Source organism: Eublepharis macularius, chromosome 16 (genome assembly GCF_028583425.1).
Source record: "Eublepharis macularius isolate TG4126 chromosome 16, MPM_Emac_v1.0, whole genome shotgun sequence".
Classification (NCBI taxonomy): Eukaryota; Metazoa; Chordata; class Lepidosauria; order Squamata; family Eublepharidae; genus Eublepharis; species Eublepharis macularius.
Window position 1 is genome coordinate 11,605,005 of NC_072805.1, and position 19,298 is coordinate 11,624,302.

Below are 19,298 nucleotides of genomic sequence, written 5' to 3' on the forward strand. Positions count from 1 at the left end.
GACCAGAGGTGCATAAAAGCCACCTTTCAGCCCCCAAACATTTGTAGCTGGTTTCTGGATCCCCTACCTGCTACCCCAACCCCAGTTGGTCTGCTATTGCTGAAACCACTTATTCTCTTCTGTCCCGTTCTCCATTTTCCCACATTCACACCTTAAACTTAGAGGTAACTTCTCCTCCAAATTGGAATAACCCTGGTTGATGTTTTCTGGGTGTTGTTAGGAAATGTGCAATTTGCTTGTGCTTTGTTTTAATATCAGTACTTACTCAGGATAAGTTCCTCCCCCTCATCCCAATATTGTACCCAGTCCCCCAGTAAACTCCGTGTTTCTCTTTAAACATTTAAATCTGGTTCTGTTATTCTTTTTCTACTGAATTATGCTCCTCAGTCACTCACAATCATCTCATGAGGTAAAGAGCCTTGTTCCTACTCCCTGCAGAAACAGGTAAATTAATTCCCAGTCTGAACACGCACATTCACATGGTAACACAGTGACTGCCATTTTAAAGTGCTGATTTTTAAAAAAGATACTGACACAAAAGGACACAAATATGATTTTTAAAAAAACCAGTCTGATTGGGTCAAGGTGAGTTTAATGTCCATAATATATCTAATCCTGCCAAAAACACATTGCATATAAACCTTCTTGTAACTAGTCAAAACATCTGATTATTAACATAGAAGACTTAACAGATAAGACCTTTTGGAAGGTAATCAGAAGAGATTATAGTGTTCTTATCCATCAAAACCCAAGCAGAGACTCACATACTTGCTAAATACATTTTTATATATCCAACCATGTCTATACACATCTCCTAGCATACCCTGACCATATTTTTAAAGTCCATACCCCTTAACGCAGCCCATTTGTGAAAGAGTAACATTGAACTGATACGGCATCACATTTTGTTAAAGCAAAATTTTTAAAGAAGAAGAAGTCGAAAACAGATTGCGCAACTGTCAGTGATTTCTGAGGTAAATGGTAACCACAGTGGGAAAAAATACAGTGTTCAGAGTGATTCTGTGGAGAATCTGGTTATTTGGTTAAAGGAAGAGATTTTGCCTTCTATCAAGGGCACAATCCACCAGGAACATCTGCTCAAGTGCAATTAATTTCAACAGGGCTTACACATTCATTAGCTTTTATACAGTTCTGATTCATTTTGACTGGGCTAAGGCAGAAACCACTGGCCTTCTGCAACAGAAATGACTATAGGTTTGCATAAAGTTAGAATAATTTGAAGCATGGTCACCTAAGCCAGGGGTCTGCAACCTAAGGCTCCAGAGCCAAATACGGCTTTTTAAAATAGAAAATGAAATCTTTATGTTAAGATATATGGGAAGGGTAGGAAGCCAGAATAACCAGACTGTGAAGGGAATAGAAAGCCAAAGATATTTATGGGACTCAAGGGCTTCTTAGACCTAAGTGTTTCCCCTTCATAAATCCCATCCATTATTACTGGGCACACTGTTGGGGAATTGTACCCCAGAACTGTAATTCACCGTAAAATCTCTCTGGACTAATTTCTCCAGCTTTGATGGGAATATGACAAATTTAATCCAGATTCTCTATATCACTGCATTTTCCTCCATTATGGTAAGGATACCAAAGTCCACGTTGGAGCCAAATGTCTTCATGATCAAAAAAATTGTTCCCTGTTCGAACCTGAAGCTTGACCACTTTCCCTTGGGAAAAGATCAGCCCCAGATGCCTTTTGCATCAACTCTTCAATGTGGCTCTCCGTGGAAAACTGTAAAATTGTGAGGTAATGTGAAAATGGGAACCATTTTGTTTTCCAGTAAACCTGAGGTAAAATATAGCAAGGAAGGAGTGATAAGAAATTAATATAATAACAGCAACACAACTCTGTATGAGGAGGGAGAGACTGTACAGGCATTTTCCAGTAAATCGAAGAAATGCAGCATATCTCCACTTAACCACTTACTTCAGGATTTGAAAATTTAAGCAGTAATATATTATAAAAATGTTTACAAAATAGCAGCACACTCAGTGAAACAATACAGCTAAGTACTGTTAATGTGAAAAATTAAACAAATTGTAGCTTTTTAGCAGCGCAAAATAACCCCCCCCCCCTTAGATTCTTACTCCATTTTCTTACCCTTAACTAGCCAAACTCGTGCCAAGAGTCCCGTCACCAAAGACTCTTCAGCGTGATCGCGCATTCTCTCACAGAACACTTTACCTTTTAAAAATGCAACGGTTAACAATTCATCCAACAGCTTCACACTGAATATTCAAAACTGTTAATATAATTGTGCAAGGAGACAAAAAATATTTCACTTGCCTCATCTCTTTTGCTAACTAAAAGCTTTTTTAAAAAACCCAGATGGAGCAGGAAACTAAAAATTCAAGTACACTGAATACACTCTTGTAGTAGTAATAATAATATAAGAAGAATTTTAAAAAGAATAAACAATCGTGCACCTTGATGTTTGCTGCCTGTGTGTGTCTTGCACGAGCAATTTTCTTTCACTGTTCATAGGTTATCTCACAGCAGATACTAAGATCTTGCTGCAACTTCAAATCGGTTGTCTGTCATGACTTCCATATGGAATGTTGAGGTGGGAACATCACCCGAAGCAGGTGTTGGAAATTTAAGCAACACCACAACTCAGTGAGAACACAAGACACCAGGGAAGAGATGTACACACATAATGTCCATGACTTGCTTTGTTCAGCACATGTCATAAGCCATTTCATTTATTTTAATCCCTTAGGAATAGGCTTTCAAAGTGCTTTTCGAATGAAATGGTTTATAATAATGCTAACTGTGGACTGCACAAGTTAATGAAAAATACAGGAATTATTTTTTAGGAAGGTGGGAGTAGAATAGGGGAAAGAGATCAAACTACATCCCCTTTTAACATGGCAGAACATTATGCCAAAAAAGGAAAAAGACTACAGGAGTCTGCAAGCTTCCTTTTTGACTTTCTGCAAGTTCAAAATAACTTGTTTGTATGTTTTTAAGGAAGACTGGCAGGGTCTTACTTGAATAACGTGCTTGCAAAGCAGATAAATTTATCAGTTGAAATCCAGATAGTTACACCATCCTAGCAAGAGATATATGAATTCAAAAGCTGTCATTTGAGCAAGTATTCCTGCATCTTCATCCAGGAATACATCTTTTGGTGTACATGGAGAAAGGTGGAGCTACCAGCAGTGACATGAAACTGGCAGCCAACAACTATAGCCACGGCGTCAGAGCACAAAGTTGTTAAAAAGTCTGATTAGTAGAGATGTGAAGGCCTGGTGAGAGAAACAAATGTGGGCCCTATTTCTCCTCCTCTCGCCCTAGGACTTATTTTCAATGGAAAAAGATTAGAAATTCAGGGGAGAATGAAAAAAACAAACAAACTCAGAAGTAGTTTTATCTTTTGGAACAAGGGACATGCTTTTTAAGACAAGGTTTTACTCATTCAAAATATGTAGTGGAAAGATTTTTATCTAAGACAACCTACAACAATAGATAATAAATCCTTTGCCTGTTCTAGACATACACAATATTTCCAAGGATATATTTATTGTGTAACTTTGTCCACAATTAATAGGCTATGGGGTGGCAGCCAGCCAACTTGTCCCATAATCCACAGCACAACCATTTTGGTGGTCAATGGGGGGACCCCTCCCTTTTTCACCAGCAGAAAAAATGGCTGGATCCAACCCCAGGTGTAATAGATACACATCACTGAAGAGTCTAACGTTTTCAACGATGCGAAGTTAACTCAGTATCTGATTGTGCTACTTCCAATTTCTCTGTTTGACCTCTTAGATGGCAAAAAAAATATACCTGTGCTATGATAGCAAAAAGAACCGCAGTTTCTAGTTCTCTCTTTCTAGTTTGAGGTATATTCGCAATTTTCATTTCAAAAAACTAAGACATTAAGTATATGGTGAAGTTCTAAGTGGTGCATTTTACATCATTAAGCTAGCAAAGTAAGTTTCAGGTAGGTAGCCATCTTGGTAGAACAACAGGATCTAAGTCCAGTAACTCCTTAGAGACCAACAAGATTTTCACAGTATAAGCTTTCGAAAATCAAAACTATCTGAAGAAGAGAGCTTTGACTCTTGAAAGTTTATACCTTGAAAAGCATTGGTCGCTAAGGTGCTACTGGAATCAAATCCTGCTGTTCTACCAAAGTAAGTTTACAGTTTGATTAAAAAGTAGGGTTTGCATTTGTTCCAATTTCCCCTAAATATTTCCCCCATGGCTTCAAAATTTCACATCTCTACTCATTAACTGACTAGTCGTTTTAAAATGGTGTGTTTTTCTATCTCATACTATGAACGCACAGAAACAACCAACCTATCCAAGAGTAACTTACAGCGACACACTATGCAGAGTCACAGGCTGGTGTTACTCTACGTAGGAGAGCACTGCTAGTCACTATCCCACCAACTGGGCCAACAGTATACGTGTGTGGTATATATGCATTGTACTATGCCAAACAGCAAAAGTATCCTTATTAGAGGCAGTATTAATACTCATAAAGCACAATATATGGACAGTTCGAAGTACATTCTACGAACATGTAGTAGAATTATACAAGCATACAATGAAGACAACATCCAGTGGGAAGTTCTCCTGCCCAAGCCCTGTTAAAACAAGTGGGAATGGTAAAAGAACACTGAGACTCATGCACACAAATTCCTTCTCAACTGTAACTTGAAAGGTAATTACTTTAGTTTGGCCCACAGCTGAATAGGAAATTTCACACTTCTGCCAAACAGACTACTGTCTTTAAAAGATCCAAACATTTTTTCCAGATTTGGGGGGTGATGTGTGTGGGGGTGGGGGTGTACACACACACACACACACACACATATATGGGGGGGGGGTGTTAAAGAGGCAAAGCCCTGCCAATCTGGCTGCAAAAACAATACAAATTTCTTAAGTACAATCTACCAACTAAGAGCAAAGGTTAACAATTAAAACTATCTTCAGTCAAGGTGGAAGAAAAATCAAGGCGCAATCTCCCATGTACCCCATCAAAACAAATATAAACTTCACGAGAGCATGTATGCACTGCACCCTAAATGTCTTCTGTACCTTCCCCCCCAACTCAATCACTTCAGGAATTTTCCCTCCATTTTCTTTTCACGTACACATACACACACAGCCTGCTCTCCATTTTATATCTATTGATTTTGCAATCCAAGTAAGCCATTAAAAATAATTGACAAATATTATTCCTTTCTTAAAGAGAAAAGGGGTACACACGAGCTCATAATACACTCATTAAAAAGTATTCTCTGTTTTGTTCCTGCACACTTAACTCTATCTAGCTATTTGAATGCTTTTATAAGCTTCTCTTATCACCAATACATAACCAAAACAGCAATTATGAAACACACTGTTGTGGAATTCCCTTCTGTTTTATATCATAGGCACTGAATGCTATACACACACACACATAGACAAGTGAGAAGTTTTCTTGCAGAAGCCTTTTGAAAGAACAAGACTCAATTCAATGCGACTCGTGCAAGGGAATTTCCCAATGGATTTTTGCCTTTGGTGATTTTTAAGATCCAAAAAGTTTCAAATACATTCTGCTGGAACATATACGTGCCTGTGTGTGAAAGAGAAGATAGAGCACAAAAAAAAATGGGGCTGGTGGAACACAACTTTCTGTGGCGATGTCCTCACAGGTTAATATCCCGGACATCCGTAGGAGTACTGGATTGATCCAACTCATCCATGGTCTTTGAAGCATTGCTCTGATGCTGTGGGACTTCTTGAAGATTGTTTACTAGAACCGACTCGATCTGTTCTTGGCACGCTTTCAGGCAGTCCTAGGAAACAGAAAACGCATGTTCTATAGCAATTATGTGCAATGTTACGTTTTTATGGATGAACCAAGGCTGTCATGTCATAACTAGGGGTGGGCATTTTGAAAAAAATCATGACATTTTCAAATCTGTGGCTGTTGGGTAAAAATATTTATCACGACTGGGTAGTTTTCTGGTGGTACGTTGCCAAATCGGACTCGAAATTCATTAGTTTTCTTTCATTCTCATGATTTTCGTGGCCATTTTTTTCAATAGGTAAAGGGAGGGGGGACCAATTGGAGGCTTCAGGGCAGCTGTTTTTGCAATCAAGGCACCAAAATCACACAGACTAAAGTTCTCCCTCTGAACCATCAACTCACTGAGTTCCCAGTACACAAAAACAAGGGGGCTGTCATTAACAGACCCCAGAATAGTCAAGTGTCAACAAGTGTATGCTCGTTGTTTCACTAGCTTTCTTTGGAAAAGAAATCCTGCTTTTCTCTTTTTTGTTGTGGAGGTCCATTTAAGAGGGCAGAAAAGTTCCCATGTGTGGTTCTTGCATGTGATAAGGAGCAATATGCATTTACCCTGGACACTATGTTCTGTGCAAGCAGGAGGCATCTGGTCTCTCATTCTTGCCATTTGCCACTTAGTCACACAAGCTGACATGTCGGGATCTGCCAGGAACAGACTGCCATGTATGGCCAATGCCTGTGATTACCTGGGAGTCCTCTAAAATTTCTCTATGTATTTCTGCCAAATTTCCCCCTAATTTGCATAAAATGATTCGTTGTGTCTGACTATCATCAATCATGCATGCACCAACCAACACCAAACTGTTTTGCGACCGTGTCGATCAGAGATATGCAAGATTCCACCCCCTAACTGTTTGCGGCAGATAGTGAAACATTTGTGCTGGAGCCTAAGATAGCTTTGAGAAAGGCTGATCGATTGTTCTCCACCTTTTCCCCCCTATTCTTGACCAATAAAGTTGGGAGAAAGGTGTGAGTCTTTGCGCCTCAAGCGTTTCTGTGCATAAAGGTGCATGGAAAGGCCACAAGTGGGTCTCCTGGCCCAGTGCAAAGGGAGCTTTTGCCATCCCAAACAGTCCCCCAAACTCAGCTTCTGATAGGGGTGGAGCTGGCCCTTCTACCGGCGTATTAGGGGCATTCAGCAGAGAGTGAAAATTGGGCGGGGGGCTCTGTGCTCTTTTATCACATTGGAAAGAATAAATGTGGTCGGTTGCCTGGGGAAAATGATTTTTAAAAAACGCGATAACTGAGATGTGTCTGTACACTGCTGTGATGAAGCAGCACTCTAAAGCACATGAAACAGAAAAATATCACACTGTTCGGAGAAGGAGTTTCCATGACTATCAAGCAGCCCAGACCAGCGCCCCTGTTCATTACGGACACCCCGACTCACAGAGTTGGCTTTTTTAGAGATGGTTAAGAGCTTGGGGGTGCTCATGAACCCTGCCTTACTTTTTGCAAAGTGGGTTGGCATGCACCTCCTCTCAGCTGCATCTGGTTCTCCAGTATCTCATTACCCAGATTCAGCCGTCTTGGCCACACTGATCCATGCTTCTGTAACCTCATAGCTGGATTACTGTAACATGCATTATGAGGGGCTGCCCTTCAAAACAACCCAGAAACGTCACCCAGTCCAGAATATGGCAGCCCAAATATTGTCAGAGTCTAGCCACTAGGAACATGTTGCCCAATCTGAAACAAATAGACTGGGTAGCCAGTTTGTTTCTGAACTCAATTCAAGGTACTTTAAAGCCCGTCACAACCTGGCTTGGCATACCTACAGGACCGCCTTCCTCCCTATGTTCCTCCACGGCAGCTTCGCTCATCTGAACAGGGTCTTTTACAGGTGCCATCCTGCACAAGGGTGAAATCAACAGCAGCCTGTACACGGGCTTTCTCTGTGGTGGTCCCCACCCTGTGGAATGGCCTACCTGAAGAGGAGAGCCCCCACTCTCCTAGGTTTCTGCACATGATGCAAAACCGAATTATTCAAAAAGGCTTTTGTATTATAGGGAGGGGCTCTCAGATCCTTTGCTAATGAGATAGGGACCGTAGACTTAACCATTATGTTGCCTTACGTACTATCTGTTGTCTTAAATATGAGCTCCTGTGAGCCACTTGTGCTTCATGTGGTCTAATGTTAGCCCTAGAATTGCTTATGTTCTGTTTCAGCATTTTTTCAACTCTGTATGGATTCTTATTAATGCTATGTCTTTGTAAATTGTGTTTATTTACCTTATGGCATTCTTTATGAAAATGTCCTTGAAACTGACTGTATGAATCTCACACTGTGTAATCTGCCTTGAGCCTCAGTGAGAAAGGTGGATTATAAATGACATAAATAAACAAAGTATCTGAAGGCCCTTCTTCCATATTTCCCTGTGTACCAATGACTCTTCGGGCAGCTATCCGTTGGTGATCTGACCTCTTAGGGTGGCCTACCTGGCTGGCCTCAACCAGAACTCAGGCCTTTTCCAGGGTGGCCCCTGCTCTGTGGAATGGCTTCTTTGAGGAGGGGACGGGATTCCCCGCCTTGGAGATCTTCAGGAGGCACTGCAAGTTTTGCCTCTTTGCCAGGGCTTTTGAGGAGATTTGAAAAGCAAGCACCTTTCAAGCAAAAGAGGGAGAGATTTGGGAGTTGTTGTTTTATTTTGGTTTTAAACTGTAAAAGTTTTTAATCTACTATTGTAAACCCCTTTGAATCACAAGGAAAGGCGGGGGGGGGGGGGAATGTTTAAATAAATAAATAAATAAATAAACAGGCTCTGCTGAAAACACTCATTAAGAGACTACTGAATTATATGCTGATCATCAATATATCATTTGACTTTTGAACTCCATTTTGTGTTCTTTTCCAGGTGCTCTATTTGCCACAGTCCAGTTATTTCGGCAGTTATTACGTTGAGAATATTTGCGCCTGGTTATCAGTCTCCTCAGCGCGAGCTGCCTACGCACGCAGCAGTACAAGTCAGGGCAATACCCCAGCCACATGACAATTTAGCGCCAAGATGGGGACTCTTAGCATACACGGGGTGGGGTGGGCTCACTTCCTCCAAAGGCCAGCTCACTCTCCCAGCAACACTCCCCCCTTAACTTATAAATGGCTCCGTCAGAACTCCACAATTACCATGCAGCGTTAACCACATCTCTTCACTGCTCCCCCTCCCCACACACACACCACTCACTGGCAAATGAAAACCTTAACAGAGCAGCTGCCATCTCGGGACAGAAACAACAGAGGAAACTATCTCCTTCTTCCTTTCTCCCGGGTCCTATTCCGCCTTGTCGCTTCCTCGCATACACAAAATGCAGCAGGAGAGGATACAGCAGGCCCTCTCACAAGGATCCAAAACCAGTCTGCAAACACTGAAGGAGGTCAGATGAATGGCTCACAGACAGAACACTGGCCCAATGTTCATTTGCCATCCCTCGCAGTCCGTTCTGTAATTTTATAGCAAGGCTCAATGGTAATATATAATCTAGAATGTGGCAGCATTTTAACTCTCTTTGAATCAGTGTGAAGAACCCTTTTCATCCTATAGAAAATTCAGAAACAAAATGGAGGACAAAGAAGTTGACTACGTTCGTTGGCATGCCTCACTACTGGTGCCTTGGCAAACTAAACTTGGCGCGTGGGGAAAGATCCATGATTAAGATTGTCCATGTTTGTTTGTTTTTAAAAAAAGCCTAGTCCACCGCAGTTCTAGACACCTGCTTTGGAGACCGGGGAATGGTCTCTGAGGGACAGGGTGCACGCGGCCGTCGTTTCCCAAGTAGCTCCATGATTTAAACACACTACGGCAAAGCAGCTGTTCTCTGTGAAGAGACTGAGGCATTCGGTCAAATTTAGGCACTCTACGGACTGACCCATTCCTTTTTAACGATGCCAGGAAGAGATGTGGAAGAAGGATGAACGGGTCTGGATGTTGCGGACAGGGAAAGTAGGCAGTCAGACTTTAGAGAAAGGGCACTACTAAGCAATGGAGGACCCCGAACCAGCAGGAACTCACAGAGCAATCCTATCCAGAGTTGTGCCAGTTTAAGCCCACTGATTCCAGTACACTTACACTGGAGCAACTCTGCACAGGATTGCACTGTGAGAGCCTCCCTAGTACTCCCCTTCCCCAGAGAAAAACTCAAAGTAACTGCACTGTTACTGTCTAAGAGAGTATAGGTGAGAAGTATATGGTTGCTATACGGTAAATAAATACAATTTTACAAAGACATAGCATTCGTAAGAATCCAATACAGAGTTGAAGAAATGCTGAAACTGAACATAAGCAATTCAAGGGCTAACATTAGACCACATGAAGCACAAGCAGCTCATAGGAGCGCATATTTAAGACAACAGATAGTACGTAAGGCAACATAGCGGTCAAGTCTATGGTCCCTGACTCATTAGCAAAGCGTCTGAGAGCCCCTCCATACAGATAATTTAGTTTTGCATCACTTGAGGAAAGCTAGAAGAGTGGGGGCTCTCCTGACCTCCTCAGGCAGGCCATTCCACAGGACAGGGGCCACCACAGAGAAAGCCCGTCTACAGGTTGCTGTTGATTTCGCCCATGTGCAGGGTGGCACCTGGAGGAGACCCTGTTCAGAAGAGTGAAGCTGCCATGAGGAACATAAGGAAGAAGGCGGTCCCGCAGGCATGCCAGGCCAAGGCTGTGAAGATGCCCCTCTCTCTAAAATTAATATTACAGGATGTTTTCACCAGGGACATCCCCTGGTCTGCTCTGAAGATCTGTGTTTCTCAGGTGCACAGGGGCTCAATTGGATCAGTGCTCAGAGCCAGGGGGTGTAGCCCTACACCATTTTCCCACCCTGAAATGCCCCATTGTGGAAACAAAACATGCAGTTCATCAGTACATATATAGACTGACCCCCTCCCAACAGGGCTTGTCCAAAGTCTCATGCCCCTGGTCTTTCCTAGCCCTGCTCCCCCAAATCCTTAGTTACAGATACTGGCAATTCTCTGGACCACTTGGCAGAATACGGGCCACCAACTTAACTAAAGTTGGTCATATCACAAATTTTATCCCCACCTTCCTTCCAGGAGCTCAGCAAAGAACAAAACTGTGGCATGGCCAGACTGGAAGGCAGGTCTACACACACTTTACAAAAGAAAGAAGTATTCGCTTTTTCTTAAGAATTTAGGCATTTTGCACAAAACTCGAGACCTGTTCTGTAGAAATCCAGAAGAAAGTAATAGTTTTGCAGAATACCTAGGAAACCTTGGTGTGCTGGAGGGGATTCCTTTGCAACTACCCTACAAACATTTATTCTGTCATTCCACTTGGGCAAGCAAGTGAAGCTGTGGCCAACAATTTCTCATCCAAGCCACAATCTTGGCCAGACTTTGGGTCTGCAATTTCTGGGTCATTTGAGAGGGGAGAAACAGCAGTAGAGCAAAATTACTATACATATTAAGCAAGGGGAGTGAGGAAAACAGGGAGCTGAGCCACCTCACACGCTCACAAATGTTGAAAGCCACCTTGGATTTAGAATACAGAACCATGTTTCCCAAATGTCTGATAAAAGAGGAACACTTCCTCATCCCGCCCTCCCTTTGTACTTCTATACTTTGCTTCTCGGTAACCTCATGACCAACATGGGAGAGAGGGCAATGGGAGAGGGCTAGAGCAAGTAATGGATTTTTTATGTCTTCAGTGGTGATCATGCTCCATGCTGGGCTGCGCATGTGCCAAGCACCTCACCGCAGGCTTGACCATCTTATTATGATACATGAGTGCCTCACTCCCTTCTTCTAGCCAGAGGAGGTGGGGAAGAGAAGGTGCCTGCTAGAGCCAACTGGAAAGGTGCACTGCTTCAGCCTGGGAGGAAAGGGAACTGACCCTATTAACTCTTCTTCCCGCATCTCATACAATCCAAAAATGCTGTCTGACTATTGAATCATTTAGGAAAGAAGAGAAATAGCAAAAGGAAGTGAGAAGGAAAGAAAACACAGGTGCTTCAAGAGCTCCTGCTTCCAGACCCAAAGGCAAGATGGTCTGGGAAGCCCCAAGCCCAGCTGGAGTCAGAAGATAGCCCTGTCTCATATCAAGAAAGAGGTACTATCTAAGATTCTGAGACTGGTCTCTGGACAAGGGCAGTTTAGTGTAGTGGTTAAGAGCAGCAGGACTCTGGAGAACTGGGTTTGATTTCCCTCTCCTCCACCTGAAGCCAGCTGGGTGATGTTGGGTCAGTCACAGCTTCTTGGAGCTCTCTCAGCTCCATCCACCCCACAGGGTGATTGTCGTGAGGATAACAACACACTTTGTAAACTGCTCTGAATGGGCATTAAGTTGTCCTGAAGGGCGGTATATAAATTGAATATTGTTGTTATTAACAAGCTACTGAAGGATCCATATAATCCTACCTGACCACTCTAGTCACCTTCAGAGGCCCAGCTTCGAGTGCCCCTGGCCTCTGAGGCAATCCAGGGAGGGGCCTTCTCAGCTACGCCGCCAAAAATCGGGACCTCCTTCCTCTGTCTCCCTCTATCGTCATCTTCCACCAGCAGATAAAGATTTTTGTTTTATTTCGAGTTCATTCACTAATTCTTATTAGCCCTCCTCCCTATTTGTGTTCTTACATGTTTGTGGATTTATACGTTTTATTTAATTGTTTTAAAGGCTTTGAAACATTTTTAGTGTTTGAAACATTCGTCACTTTAAGAATCCTTAATTTGGTGGAAAGACAACATAGAAATGTTTTAAATAGGATAAAATAAATGCTCCCCCCCCCCGCCCCCAGCCAACTCTTCCCCCTCTAGTTCAGAAGACCTCTCCAGCATTCAGGTGCATGAAAGATCTCTCACCACCTCACCAATCCTGTACTCATGGCAACCCATGGCTTAGCAGGGCTGATTTTATGAGACATGGAATGGAAGTAATCAAAATGTGTGACAAGAAATTCCCTCATGTACAGCGTTTGGCAGAATGTGCTACCAAGCAACTACACATCTGGGACGGAACAACCGACAAGAGAGTTTTCTCTCTTCAACTTCTAATAGACCCCACCACCTTGAAATCTGATCCCTTGTGGATGAAGTGACCATTTTATGACTCCCAGGCATAGAGTATTCCCGCATCCCCACGTCAACTTGAAAGCACTTCATCAAGTACACACAGATATATGTCACAGGTTCTGGAGATGCTCACCACTTCTGTGTTCGTGATTCTGGCCAGGAGTGCTGTTAAGAAGTCACCAGAGAGAAGGCGGTCTCCCTCATCCAGCTGCAGGCCACAGACAGCGGCTCCCACACTCCCTGTTGCAATCATTGATGGCGGATACATGGCAAAGTTAAAATCTGTAGAAAGAGATCCAGAAATTATTTCAAACCTAAGCATTTTTTTTTAAAAAAAAAAACATACCCTTTGACTGCTTCTAGGATATTCACTCAGTGGCTTGGGAGCCACATGTGGCTCTTCTGCGCAATGGTTCTCCATGTGGCATCTGCCCCATGTTTCAGGAAAATGGGCAAGGCCCTTGGCTGGCGGGGTTTGTGGCTGGCAGGTGGTTTCCACCTTGAAACAGGAATGGGTAAGTTTCAAACCTCCCTGAAATAAAGGTCTCAAATGTGGCTCTCCACGAGCCATGGAGTGAGTGCCACTGTTCTAGGATGAACACGCAGGGCAGAGGGAGGAAAGATTTTTTTACCCAACTGCACCTGATGTAAGGTAAAATTCTCATTTCCACTTGCAAGAGGATACAAATGGCCAAGTCCACTTCAAGGTGCCCTGATCGTCCGTATGGGCTGCAACAACTGATACATTATGACACTTTGGCAAACAGACCACTGCAGCAAAAGAACCGCCTGTAGTGTGCCAGGCTGTTGCATTTTTGGACAAGAACAAACACCAAGCACTTTTCCGCCACCCTCTGCTCCTCCCTCAGCTCAGAGACCAAACAATTACTCTAAGCACTCCACTTTTAACAGAAATGGCAAGATCCGCATTCACAGCAGGGATAAGCAGATTTTGCCCATTCCACTCCTTTACTGTTTTTCTCTCAGCACTGTGCGTCACTCCTCAATTCCACTATAGCTAGGAGAACATCTAAAATTAATACTGGAACCACAGCATTTATTTATTTGTTTAGGCTATTTATATTCCTATCCTCTGTGAGCAATCCTTTCACTTTCTTTATCTTTCTGGCTGTCTTTCTGCTTCCAATATATTTAAAGAAATTCTCATTGCTTGTCTGAACCTGAGACAAGCAATGAGAATTTCTCAACAGTTGCAGGGATATGAGGGGCTGTGGCTCAGTGGAAGAGCTTCTGTGTTGCATGCAGAAGGTCACAGGTTCAGTCCCTGGCCTCTCCAGTTAAAAAAGGCTCAAGTAATAGTGATGAGGATCTCTGCCAATCACCGCAGACAAAACTGACCTTAATGGATTGATGGTCTAATTCAATATAAGGCAGCTTCATGTGTTTGATGAATCTGTATGTGTACCTTTCACTTGCCTTACCAATTTATATTTGTTGTACCAGATCCTGTGCGCTCTTCCTTCACTTGGACAAGGCTTCTTAAAGAATGCTCTACCTCCCTGCATCTTTATCAGCCACACTGTGATGTGATGATGGTACCTTTCCTAGTCTCTAGTGCATGTCTTATCTGAACTTCAATGACTGAAGGTTTAAATAATTGGAAAGCATCCCAAGATATTCAACCCGGCTATTTTCACAGCCACAAATGCGCCACCATCATCACTGCCTCCGTTTTGTAAATGGATGGTGTCAAAAATCACGCAAGGAAGCCAGCAGCCTTCCCCTGAGTACTGCCTATTTTAAAGACATGTGAAAATGACCACTATTTAATCTCTCTCCTTCACCTGCCTGTTGACTATTCAAAAATTGCAACTTTTCAGGCCAAGTATAAAGGGGTAGGTACAGAAGGCTCCAGCCTCTAAGCCATACAGAAATACAATTCAGTGCCGTCCAATACCCAGTTTCCTCAAACCAATTCGCATTTCCAAAGTGCGAGGTTGTTTTCGCATTTCGCAGTTTGCATTTCCAAAGTGCGAGGTCAGAGGTTGTTTTGCATACTGCAAAACCACCTCTGACCTCAGGAAACTAGTCCCTAGGCATAAAACTCTATCTTTTCCCTTGCCACACCAACCTTATCCATCGCAAATGTCTCCATACACCCAACAATCAGCCACATCCTCTCTTGCACGCCTGGCATCAGCTAGCCTCGTTTTGCAGAACTCTAACCTCTATCCCAAACGTCCCGTCTTGGGGGTTTGTCCACGTTGCCTGAAATCACTTTTTTTTTGTCATTCTAGTGGTTTATTTAACACAGGGTGAGTTATGTACTCCCCAACACCATCCTCCCAAAGAACCTGAAAATAAAGACCCACAGTGGCCCTGCCAAGAGCATTGCGGGAGGTCCTCTTTCCACGTGTGATCACGTGAGGAGGTTTCTGTGCCCAATAACCTTGTTAGCTCCCTTTACTGTCATTCATAATGTAAATGAGACAGATTTCTAATGGCAAAAGGCCCAGAGTGGCTAAAGCAGAACATCCAAGCCTCCCCCTCCCCTTCATAAATGGGCCTCATAAACTCAGCGATTACAAAAACGACACAGGCCCTGGTTTTTGTTGTGCAACAGGCAAGGATTTGTATCACCGCCTTCCCCCTGTTTAGCACATTAATTAAGTACCACAACTGGTGAGGCAGGCAGAGAGTGTGGCGCTATTGTGTGGTGCCATCACCTCATTGTGAGCTTTTGAAAACTGCAGCAGCGACCTTCCTGCCAATATAAATTTCGCTTGACATGCCCACAAAAGGAGCAAGGGACACCCCCACACACATTGCTCTGGCCCTTACTTGCGTGGAAAGAGTTCATTCAAATGACAGAAGGCCACTATACAATTGGGCCACCTAAGAGATGGAAAAGGCTGGGTAGGCGTGAGAGGGGAGAAAAGCTGTAATTATCATATTTCCATGTGCAAGAAAAAGCACAATAATGTGAAGCATTTGTCGAAGTAAAAAAAAAATCCCAATAAATAAACATTAGGCATCTTGGAAACGAATACAGAACCCCTCCCCCCGCCACCCAAATCAAGGCCACTCCATTCTCCAGTATGGTTCCTACCCAGGATTTATTTTCCACGCAAAACTAGCTGTTAATTACAAATCCCCTTTCTTCACCTCTCCTATGCACCAGGCCAAAACTCATCAGTTTTTCCCCAACATATTTTGTCAAGCTCTGTTGCCTGAGCCAGGAAAATGAACAAAAGCGTTATGCTTGCAAAAGGAGATTCAGACTGGGAACACTGGGAATGACCAGTGGCCACAACCTTCAGATCACTTAACCAGGGTATTTCAGCTAGCATTCTGCTCCCATTAAAGGCAACAATATTAAAATGTGTCCACTGCTATTAATGGCAACAGTTCTTCTTCACCCAGATTTTAAATTTAAGTTAATGGGCCGCCCTGAGCACATCTGTGGGGAGGGCGGGGTATATAAATCGAATAAAATAAATAAATAAGTTTATCTTGTTGCTCTGTTTTCACTCTACTTTTACGCTGATTTCAAAGGCTGCTTTTACTGGCTGCTGATCTAAAATATTGACGCAGGGTTTTATTGCTATTGTAGTTCAATGAGTAATTTTGATATATTAAATTTTTTTATGCTGTTAGTATCTTAAACAGATTCTGAGGAATGCAGGATATAACTCTTTTAAATTAATACTGCATTTGCTAAGGCATTCACAGCTGTTGCTGAGCAATCAAAATTTGAGCAGGTTAAGTCCATCTTGGACTTCTGGGAAGGAAGACATTGTAGGCAGCTAACAATCTCAATTATTTGAGAGCTGCTGTAGCACAGTGGTTAAGTGGTTTGGCTGTGAATCAGCACTCTACTGGTTCAAATCCCACTACTGCCATGAGCTCAGCAGGTGGCCTTGGGCAAGCCACTCCTCTCAGCCCCAGCTTCCCAGCTGTATTGTGGGGATAATAATAACACTAAATTGTAGCTGGGCGTGGTGGCGCACACCTGTAATCCCAGTCTTTGGGAGTCTGAGGCCGGAGGGATCACCTGAGCTCGGGAGTTCGGTCACTGCAGCATCACATCAATTCAGTCGGACGTGGGGCGGCCGTAGAGGGTGCCTGCCCGCTCCCGCGATCACGCTCCTGAACACTAACTTGTTCACCGCTCTGGGTGAGGCACTAATCTGTCTAGAAGAGCGGTATATATAAGCGCTGTTGTTGTTGTTGTTGGTTGTTGTTGGTTGTGGTTGTTGGTTGTGGTTGTTGTTGTGGTGGTGGTTGTGGTGGTTGGATGAGCCCAAGAAGCTATTGTGAACTCCTGAACACCCCAGTATATTTAATTTTTTTTTTTAAAAAAAAATTAAGACATTTGTGCGGAACACATTCCAATCCAGAGATCGTTGCTTTGGGGACATGCTTGAATTCTGCCACTATTTTATCATTTAACATTTTTTGTTTATTTATCCTGCTTTACTCCAGAAAAGAATGCAAAAGCAGCTTACAGAAATTTGGGCTTTTAAAAAAAGTATAAATTATAAATCCCTAAAACAACATAACCCAAGGTTACTTATCTTAAATATGGCCTGTAGTTGTCCTGGAATTACAACTGATCACCAGTTGTATGTACTACTTTGCTCTCACTGCATTGTAATTCTACTTCTGTAATTCCATGCTATGTCAAACAAAGCAGATCACATCTGATACTTCCTGCATTGCTTCTAATTTTGTAATCCTAGTCCTGTTGCATTGCTTATTAGATCTCTCGTGCCAATTCAATTGCATTGTTTTACCCTGTGTAATCTGCCTTAGAGAAGAGCCCTGTGGCACAGAGTGGTAAGCTGCAGTACTGCAGCCCAAGCTCTGCTCACCTGAGTTCGATCCTGGCGGAAGCTGGGTTCAGGTAGCCTGGTCAAGGTTGACTCAGCCTTCCATCCTTCCAAGGTCAGTAAAATGAGCACCCAGTTTCCTGGGGATAAAGTGTAGATGACTGGGGAAGGCAATGGCAAGCCACCCCGTAAAAAGTCTGCCAAGAAAACGTTGTGATGCAACGTTCCCCCATGGGTAAGTAATGACTTGGTGCTTGCACAGGGGACTACCTTTACCTTTAATCTGCCTTAAGTCTCTGTAGAGAAAGATGGACTATAAAGTAAACAATTTTTTTTAAATTCCGTTTCATGGGATCAAAAAATATCTAGCAAAATCAAAGAGTCCAGTAGCACCTTTAAGACTAACCAACTTTATTGTAGCATAAGCTTTTGAGAATCACAGTTCTCTTCGTCAGATGCATCTGACGAAGAGAACTGTGATTCTCAAAAGCTTATGCTACAATAAAGTTGGTTAGTCTTAAAGGTGCTACTGGACTCTTTTTGATTTTGCTACTACAGACTAACACGGCTAACTCCTCTGCATCTAAAAATATCTAGTGTAGCCATCTTGCAACGTGGAGAGGTACCAATTCATTAGACAAAGGTAATTCACTTTCTGAACTTTTTCTTCCGGAGTCCAAATTCATTCCCTCCTCATCTGTCTGCTGTAGGGAAATATTAACATCCCACTTGTTACAGCAGATGAAGAAAACAGAGAGATCAGAATTGTTCCATTATGTGGTAGATACAGTGGCTGACCATGCAGATCTGTTCTGTGACTGAAAGCATTCTCCGCCAATGCAAGGAGCCTTCTCTTGACAGAAGATACTCCGAGTAGCATCTTGTCTTCTATGGGAGGGCCACTAGGGGAATGGACCCACAGGGTCCAGTCCAGCCCAGGTGGTAAAGCTGAAGTCCTAGGGCACACAGCAAAAAAGAGAAAAGATCTCTGGACACAACAGGCAGCATAAATAAGAAATTTTAGCTTCAAAGATAAACGTTGGGGTAGACAAACAAGAGAAGAAGCCAAGAAAGAAGGGAACGGAGTACAATCATACAATTACTGGAATTGCAGGGGGGGGGGCACTTTTTTATTTGGAAACAAATATAGAAGCTCCAAAGGAAAGAAACATGGGCATTTCAACCAACAGGATAGCTTGGCCACAGCCTCCTGGCTCTTTTAAAATTCAGAAGACCATTGCCGAAGAGAAACTATTAAGGGGACAGGAAGCAATTAAGGAATGAATACAGAATCTAAGGAGCAGCAAGGCGCAGAGGTGAGGATGAATTCAAGCAGTGTTCTGAAGTTGGCGATAGGCAGATCTACAAACAAGAGGGACTTGAAAGGGAGCGGGGAGAGAAAGTCAGAAAACAGCCAGGGCATTCAGATTCTATGCAGCTTTTCAGAACATATGTATGGAGCGTGGCAAGCATTATCTTATAGAACAAGATCAACAGCATTTTTCCACACTGCTCAATTAATAGTAAAGCTGTTAAATGTATACAATATTAAATGCACATCTTATAACCATTAGTGTAAGTCAGTTCCAGAGATACAAGGAATAAATATCCACAATAAATATCCATAAACTTTCCCACATTGTACGGTGGAAGCACATG

General features: G+C 42.9%; 1 protein-coding gene across 2 annotated transcripts in view; it reads right to left on the reverse strand.

The window, feature by feature from the left end:
* Positions 1-575: 575 nt before the first annotated feature.
* Positions 576-19,298, reverse strand: part of CCND2 (cyclin D2) — a 40,131-nt gene continuing 21,408 nt past the window's right edge. For both annotated transcript variants that reach the window (XM_055000333.1, XM_055000332.1), the window contains exons 4-5: positions 12,980-13,128; positions 576-5,811 (exon numbers count right to left, since the gene is read on the reverse strand). In XM_055000333.1, the coding sequence (XP_054856308.1) occupies positions 5,662-5,811; positions 12,980-13,128 (299 nt within the window). In that variant the 3' untranslated portion in view covers positions 576-5,661. The remainder of the gene's footprint in view (positions 5,812-12,979; positions 13,129-19,298) is intronic.